At 43.7% G+C, this 8,722-nt stretch overlaps 1 protein-coding gene across 2 annotated transcripts; it reads right to left on the minus strand.

Annotated features, from left to right (window-relative positions):
- Positions 1-427: 427 nt before the first annotated feature.
- On the minus strand, positions 428-8,112 carry LOC121947366 (potassium voltage-gated channel subfamily A member 3). 2 transcript variants are annotated; one of them, XM_042492390.1, is made up of 3 exons: positions 5,132-8,112; positions 1,436-1,510; positions 428-1,289 (listed from the first exon to the last, which is right to left on the minus strand). In XM_042492390.1, the coding sequence occupies exon 1, from the start codon at positions 8,013-8,015 to the stop codon at positions 6,420-6,422; it is 1,596 nt and encodes a 531-aa protein (XP_042348324.1). In that variant the 5' UTR covers positions 8,016-8,112; the 3' UTR covers positions 428-1,289; positions 1,436-1,510; positions 5,132-6,419. The 2 variants fall into 2 exon arrangements, with proteins under 2 accessions (XP_042348324.1, XP_042348325.1); XM_042492391.1 differs by lacking the exon at positions 1,436-1,510.
- Positions 8,113-8,722: the final 610 nt, after the last annotated feature.

Consider the following 8,722-nt stretch of genomic DNA (forward strand, 5'->3'; position numbering starts at 1 on the left):
TTACATTGCAACTTGTTTTCCTGCTGCCGACTGCAGCACTCACTCAGTACTGGCCCAATTTCATAAAACTGTTTTCTCCACAAGTCCCTCACATTAAAAAACAACAACAACAAAAAAACAAAACAAAAACTTTGTACTTATTTTTTAAATAATGAAATACATATTGAACAGTGTGTTTAAACAACACCATATCAGAGTAAATTATAGAAGTGGATTAACAGTACAGAAATATCCACACAGAGAGGGTTTGTTATTCTTGAAATGTCTCTAGTCACGACATGATCGAAACATACCGTACGCACGCACAATGAGGTCTGTAATTGGACCTAGATATTCTCCCAGACATCAATGAGCACCATTCTCTCAGTAATTGAGTGAAACCAGACTGCGGCTCCTCTGCAATAAAGACAGTACAACTCGTAATCTCTTTATATGGGTCATGTTTAAGTTAGCACAGAATAACACAAAACAAAAACTGGCATACACAGCCTTCCCCTGACATGATTCTGCCCCATCCCAAAAAAACACCAGTGCAATCTGGGATAAAATAGAGCCATTCACAGGCATGTCTGTGTGTGTCTGTGTTTGCGTGTATGTGCATGCCTCTGTATTGTTCTCCATGTGCAGGTCAGGGGAATAGCTGCGACCAGCACACGTACGCAGGTGTGTGTTTCACATATTAGCGATACAGAGCACAAAGAGCTAACAAAAGGCATATGGCTAACAGTCTTTGATTTGTATCACAGTTTCATATCAGAAAATCACGGCTGGCTTCAGTTTTTGCCACTTTTGACTTGAAGCAAAAGCTGTTTGTCAGTTATCATCCGTAATGAATATCATTACCCAGTAACATGAACGCAGAATGTAGAAATCCGTAAAGTCAGGATTGAAATGTGCTTTGCAAAATTGCTGGCTGTTTCCAGAATCTGTCCTTTTTGAAGTATACATAGAAAGCAGTATGGAGCAATGTCTGAGTCCATAAAACAGTTCCAGCTGAATTCTGTCACCGCCTGAATCCTGTGATGGTTCCACTCACAGTGCGTTAACTCCAGAAGAAAAGCAGTCAGAAAACTGCAGCTACAAAACCATACGTGGAATATGTTGTCATTCTTTGATTGCATTTTGGTTGTAGTGGTGATCCACTGGAGGGGGATAACAGGTAGGCACCTATTCCAGGTTTGAGGACACCAGTCAGGAGGAGGAGGGAAGAAAAATTGATCTGGTGGGAGTCTGTTTTAATTCATAACTTTGGCCCATCTGGCCCAAAAGGAAGACCAGAGTCACTGCCCCTAAAGAGACAAAAGGGTCACTGTGGGTTAATGGGTAATCTAGACAGCTCTAAAATGAGAAAACCTTTCTAAGTGATCATCAGTGAATGCTGGCTGAGGTTCACCGGTGTCATATTTACTCTCCTTATCAAATGGAATCCGTTTACCTAAATGAGAGGCATTATAATTGGGGTCGTCAAGGTTTCTGGGAGGTCTGTGTAGAAAAATGGAACAACTTTCACCTGAGAGGGAGAGACAGAGACAGAGAAAGAGGAGTAGGAGGCAAAGCAAAACTGTTAGAGCCACACAGCGTAGCCAGCCCCATCACACAGCTCGGTGATCTTATTAACAACGCAAGGCTGCTCCTCTTCTCCCTGCTGTCTCATTACCACTCATGCAAAACTCAAACTGTAAACACTGTCAGCTCAGAAGGAGAGGAGAGGAAAGAGGAGGAGAAGAGCAGGCAACTTTTGGATAAGAGCCACTGTCCTTTAACAAGAGGGCCAAAATATGAAAGCCATCCCCACTGACAGACCCATTATCCTAACAGCTCACTTACTGCAGTTTATGCTGTACAAAAGCATAACCTGAATGTCTACACTGTAGTAAACTTAAAGGAAGAGGAGCAGAGGTTGGGAGAGGTAGTTAGATTCTGCGACAGAAATAAATGTGAAACTAGAGCGAGCTGTGGAGATGCACATTAGCAGAGGCGGACAGAATAAGAATTGAAAAGACGAGCGTGCATGATTAAGTATTATGTCCGTGTTTTTGTCTTTAACAATCCATCCTGCCTGTGCTCATGAGAATAGCTTCCAGACTGACCAGTCCAGTTAGATGATAAACAAGGAGCTCCCTTCCCCTACTCCTATATCTCACTTTCCGATCAATAGACCAGTGTTTCTCCTCAATGGAGTTTTTATGTGACCTGAGAAATGAGCAAGCCATTTAACTGATGAGCAATTCAGAGGTTTTCACTGAATATGTATGGAGTCAAGGTCAGGGGTCAAAACGGAAAAGGAATAATCAATGAAGAGGTCATTCATTCTGTGGGACCTCCCACTTTGCCCTAGGGGTGAGCCAGCTAATGAGACTGCCCTAATTATCACTCAACCATGACTGGAGAAGTATATGTAGTATTAGTGTACTACCACACACGTGCTCATAAACACACATTCAAGTGCACTCACACTAAATTAGATTCAGAACATGGCTTCTTGATAAATTCTCCATCCTGCCGTTTTAAATTTTTTATTTCCTCCCTACCCTCATCTCTGTTTGAGTTAGAGTAATCACATTCAGGGAAGACAGTGACCATAAATCTGCACATAAATCCAGACAGGAAAGTGCAGCAGTGCAGAAGTGTCAAAGGCGAGGATGTATGAGGCAAGTTAGAGACTCTTAATGTAGTTTAGAGAGTTTTCAGTGGGCCTTACAATCTAAATGTATACACTGAGTAGAGCTGAAACAAATAGTTGATAAATTGATTAGTCAATTGACAGAAAATCATCAACTATTTGGATAATTAATTAGGGTTGCAACATTTTCACAGTGCAATAAACATCTGAAAATATTGTTGATTCACAATAGCACGGTATATGATATTACACAATTGTTATTATTATTATTATTATTATCATTATATGTTACAGTATCCCTAAAGAAAGTGAAACAAAGTTTTTTTTTGGTTTTTTTTGGTGGAACAAATGCCTTACTATACCTGAATAATGAATATTTTTTAATGTTTTGCATGTGAACATGCAGGTGAGATTCTCCATCTGGTTGCTTTTTTTCTCCCCAATATCATAGAAATGCAAACATACACTGTAACCATAAATTTTCATATCGTGGTATACAGTTTCATGGTGTACTGCTGCAACCCTATAACTGATTAAATGTTAAAAGTAATTCTTCTTGCAAACCTGACAGAAAATGCTGTTTTTAGCCTCACAATTTCAGAGATTTCCTGCTTTTCCTTGTTTTATATGATCTTAATCTGAATTTCTTTGGATTTTGGACTTACATATGAACACACTTAAAGACATTACTTTGGACTCTGAGAAGCTGGGATGGACATTCTTCACTATTTTCTGACATTTTATATCCCAAACAATATACCTTTTTCATGGCGGACATTTTGACATGTCATAGTGGGAAAGGCACAGGTGTATTTAATAACATTAATAAGTGCTGCAGTCCATTTAGAGGAGGTTCTGGTATTGTTCATTCTGACTCACTATCAAAGCTCACTGGCATAGTAATGGAACTGGGCCATCATTAATTTTGTCGATTTCACCTGTGCTTTTACTATGACAAGTCAAAATACAAGTAGACAAAATAATCAACAGATTAAGTGACAATGCATATAACTGTTATTTGCAGCCCTAACACAGAGTCTACAATATAAACAAATTGTTGCAAGTTATAATTTACTGTTTTTAGCAAATAAAATACGGAACAAACCCCATGCATAAGAAAAACATCTGCAATCATTACATTTGATAAGTAATGAAGAATTTATGTATTCTTGCTGTCTGGTATATCTCATGTTATTTGACCCCTGTGTCTCTTTAATATCAATTGCAAAAGAAGACAGGTCATATAGCAGGTGAGCCACCTGTTCTGTCAGCAGGACATGGTGGCCACCAGGGGGCAGCACTGAGATGAACTGGGTGGGCATGCTTTAAGTGCTCTTATGTATTTCATAGACAAAGTCAGCTGAAGGTTAAAAACAACCAGGACACACTGCAGGAGCATCACACCCCATTACGCAAACTAGGAAAAACTACACACTCAGCCTGATGGAGGTCTAAAGATGTACATACCTGGAACGTGTGACACATCACTTTATTGTTAAGCATGAATTAAAGCTATGCCAGAAAAACAGTCACCTTGTACTTACATTATGCTGTCATAATAACTATAAAAGCAATGTATGGAACTGCTTTGACCTGCACCCCTGAGTATAGGTGTAATTTCACTAAGTTGCCATTTTCTAGATTGAACTGACCTCCCTGCATTGACATGTACATAAAACACAAACAGTAAGAGACTGTACTTTGTTTATCAGGGTAGAGGGTGGCTAGGATGTGACTTCACAGTTACTGGCTATGATAGATGGTGTGATTTTAGAGATTTTTAAAGAAATCATTCCTTTCAAAGCCAGTTAAGAGTTTAGGGCAGTGATACCCAACTTATGGCCCGCGGGCCAAATCTGGCCCCCAATAGGGTGCTGTGTGGCTCCCCAATCATTTTCTCATTCACAATAAAAATTAAACAGTTCACACTGGGAATTGTTTTTGTACTTGTTGTCTACCTAAGATGCCAGAGTGCATAAAACAGCATCAAAATAGAGCTTGTTTATCAACAAAGTGCCAGTGGAGGATCCCCCGCACCCCCAACCGAGGTCCTAGCTATGCCCGTAATATCCTGAAATCCTAGAAATGCCCTAAACTCCTAGAAACATCCTAGAATATGAGAAACGTCCTTAAATCCTAGAAATGTCATAAAATCCTATACATGTATGGGGCTGCTGCAACTGGCCCCTGGTCTTCTGTTATTTTGCAAAACTGGCCCCCAAGCAAAGTAAGTTGAATGTCCCTGATTGAGGCTTTTTAGGGTAGTTAAAATAAATACAAAATATGACAATTTAAAGTTGAGTGTCCCACCCTAAGTCAAATTAAAAATCATAACTCCCTCCCCATTTAAAAAATATATATATATCTATGTGACTCTATGTTTTGCACCAACTCCTCCACTCTTATAAATATAAATCAACGATCAGTCTCTAAAAACACTGGTTTCATGGCTAAAGGTAAATAGGTAGTTCATAAAGAAGCAGGGCTGTGACAGTGCTCAGAACTTACCAGTTTTATCTGTGGGAGAACAGCAGCCTCTGGTGAGCGCCAGCAGAAGCGCAATCAGGACAGCCAGACACAATGTGCTCCCAGTCCATTCATAATTCCTCACGCGCTGCCTCTCCTTCCACATCTCCCAGCGTAGCACCTCTCTGGGTGGCGCCTGGTTCATTTTTTGGGTGGAAGCTCATAAATGCACTTTGTAAACAGACCTCTTTTTTTTTTTTTTTTTTTTTTTTTTACTCCAATTCGTCTCTGTGTTAACCTACAGTCACTGAGTTAGCTTGCTGATTGGCTATAGCGGCGCTCGGCATGTTTGGGTTCGTATTTTACGCAGACAAGCTATTTCGATGAGAATTTTCAATATAGCTCCCTAGCCATCTGGGGGGTTACTGTGGAAACAAGGGTGCCATGGCAACGGTGACTGGGGGTTACCGAGGAAACGGCCGTCGCCATGGAGACTACATCACAGCGGGCTATATTTGAGGCATCCAAAGAGAAGCACGCTCCATCTTTGATCGTTGTATGTGTGCGTGAGAGCGCGCTGTGTTTCTCCGCTTTTCACGTGTGTCCTGCACCGATAATGAGGCACTGACAGTCGGCGGGGCCCCTTTTGTTTATGTGGTGCCGTTTATGCATTAAAAAGCCAACTGAGACAGCTTGTATCTAGGAATTATAGGGGATTATTTTTTTTTAAAGACAGTAGCATTTGGACTAGACTTGAACGCACAATAAAGGCATATCACAGAACGGTCTAATTGAGATAATATATGTAGAGCTGTGTTTTTTTAAGACATTACATGTGTTTAAACACACACACACATATTTAAATTATTCTGAATATTATACATAGGCTATGACTGACGAATCACGACTCATAACGCATGTTAATACAATGAGAGTGATCTCCGATACATTTCATCTTTCAAAGTTATAAAGCTTATATTTCTACCTGTTGTGAGAATATATTGCACAATGCACAACAGGTCAACTCCCTAGCTCAGAGATGAATAGGATACCCAATACTTTAAGGAACTCTTACTCTCTAAGCGCGAAAGGAAACCAATAGAGTCATGAATTCAGATCACTGAAATGAGAAAATCCTGATTTTTTGAATGGAGCACAAAGCAGCGTCTCTGAACAGACAGGGGTCTTTCTTTGTCTCTCTCTTTTTTTATTCCCGTCTTTCTTCATCTGATCTGCTTCCACACGCTGGAGCGCAGCGACAGAAGCAGCTGTGTGTTTACACACCACCCCCTTTTATCCTGTGTTCAGGGCCATGAGTCGAAATTATTGGCTACACGTCGGTGAAAATCTTTTTGTTTATATTCACACAATTCTGCGAGTTGTTTTGCGCGGTGGTGGGGAAGTTAGGCTGCTGTTTGAACGCGCTGTTGATCCCGTGCTCCTCTATCACCATGTACTCGCTCTTGCTGAGCGAGGAAGAGGAGCGAGCCTTCCTCAGCTCCTCTGTGTCTGCTAGAGGCTGACAGCTGCCCACGTGCAGGTATTGTGCCTGCTCCTCGCCCTCCGTCTCTCTGTGGTAGAAGTAGTTGAAATTGGAGACGATGACAGGCACAGGCAGGGCAATTGTCAGCACACCAGCGATGGCGCAGAGAGACCCCACGATCTTTCCCCCTATCGTCACGGGGTGCATGTCCCCATAACCTACGGTGGTCATGGTGACAACAGCCCACCAGAAAGCGTCCGGGATGCTGTTGAAACCAGATTCCGGGTCGTCTGCCTCCGCAAAGTAGACAGCACTTGAGAAAAGGATGACCCCGATGAACAAGAAGAAGATTAGCAGGCCCAGCTCGCGCATACTGGCCTTCAAAGTCTGTCCTAAAATCTGGAGCCCTTTGGAGTGACGCGAGAGTTTGAAGATGCGAAAAACCCGAACGAGCCTAATTACGCGCAGGATGGCTAATGACATGGCCTGCTGACCGTTCCCCTGCCTCTCTGCCAGCTCTGTGCCCAGCGTGATGAAATAAGGAATGATGGCCACAATGTCAATGATATTCATAATGTTTTTGGAGAACGTGGCTTTACTCGGGCATGCAAAGAAGCGCACGAGCAGCTCGAAGGAGAACCAGATGATGCACAACGTCTCCACCACAAAGAACGGGTCTGAGAAGGGGCTGATGAAATATGGGAGTGTGCCATTAATCACAGGTGCAATGGTGATCGGGTCCCTGTTCTCGTCCCTGAACTCCGGCAGTGTCTCTAAGCAGAAGATGACAATGGAGATGAGAATGACCAGCACTGACACTATCGCAATGCCCCGCGCGGGACCCGAGCTCTCTGGGTACTCAAAAAGCAGCCACACCTGTCTCTGAAATTCATTCTCTGGCAACGGCCGCTCCTCCTCCTTTATGAAGCCCTCATCCTCCCTGAACTTCTCCATAGCCTCCTCACCCAGCTCATAGAAGCGGATCTCCTCAGAGAAAATGTCAATGGGCACATTGACGGGTCTTCTGATGCGCCCGCCGGACTGGTAGTAATACAGGATGGCATCAAAGCTGGGTCGGTTCCGATCGAAAAAGTACTCGTTCCTGAGAGGGTCAAAGTACCTCATCCTCTTTTTGGGGTCCCCCAGCAGTGTCTCTGGGAACTGGGAGAGAGTCTTCAGCTGCGTCTCAAAGCGCAACCCTGATATGTTGATGACGACCCTCTCGCAGCATTCGTGATCCGGCTCGTATCGGTCCAGAGAGTGGTGGCCCGGGAGAGCCGCCGACTCCTCCAGCATGTTGTCACACGCCACGACCGTCATCACGTCAGCTTCTGTGTCTGTGTATCCGTGGTTCACCAGGTTGTCGCCCCGGGTTTTGGTTGCGCTCGGCGGGGGTGATTGCAGGAGGCTGAGGTGGTCGTCCATGCGCGGTTGAAGAGGCATACAGGGGCGGCCGCCTCGCCCCCTCCGCGAACCCCGGTCAACCACTGCCGCCACCACAGCCTCTTCTCCTCCGCCGTCTCTCTCACTCTATCTCCCCTGCGCTTCACTTTCACTCACTCTCTACTGTTGCTGTTCCCGCCCACGAGGGAAGATATGGGTTTATAAACAGGCCATCCACCCGCCCACGGCGCGCCAGAGCTGGGTACCTTTCCCCCGTCCTCCGCCAATCGCAGGACGCACCGATATACACAAGAAGCAACAGACGGGTGCCATTCAACACCGTCGCTTGGGCGTGCCCGCCTCTCTCTGCCCCTCTCTCTCCGCGCGCACACACACACACACACACACACACACACACACACACACACACTTGAGCGAGCGCAAACAGTCTCCTTTTTAAACAAGGTCATTGCCCACAGATAGGACATATTCAAATAGGCTACTCATAAATATATCAGAGCCTAATTCTTTTTCGGGACAGTCTTAATAGACAAACCAGCATTAGGCCTTTCCCTTTGTTGCATCTTTTGTTCATCCAAGAAATCTATTTGGGTGTGCCATAATAAGATTGACTGTTTAGAAATAAAATAGGCTAGTACTCAATACCACCACTGTCAGTTTCCTAATTACGGACCACGAAATGCTGGATTGGATGACATCCTATCTGAAATCTTAAGTATAACCGATGTCTGCTTCTTAAAGTGGCC

The sequence above is a fragment of the Plectropomus leopardus genome, chromosome 8 (genome assembly GCF_008729295.1).
Source record: "Plectropomus leopardus isolate mb chromosome 8, YSFRI_Pleo_2.0, whole genome shotgun sequence".
Lineage (NCBI taxonomy): Eukaryota > Metazoa > Chordata > Actinopteri > Perciformes > Serranidae > Plectropomus > Plectropomus leopardus.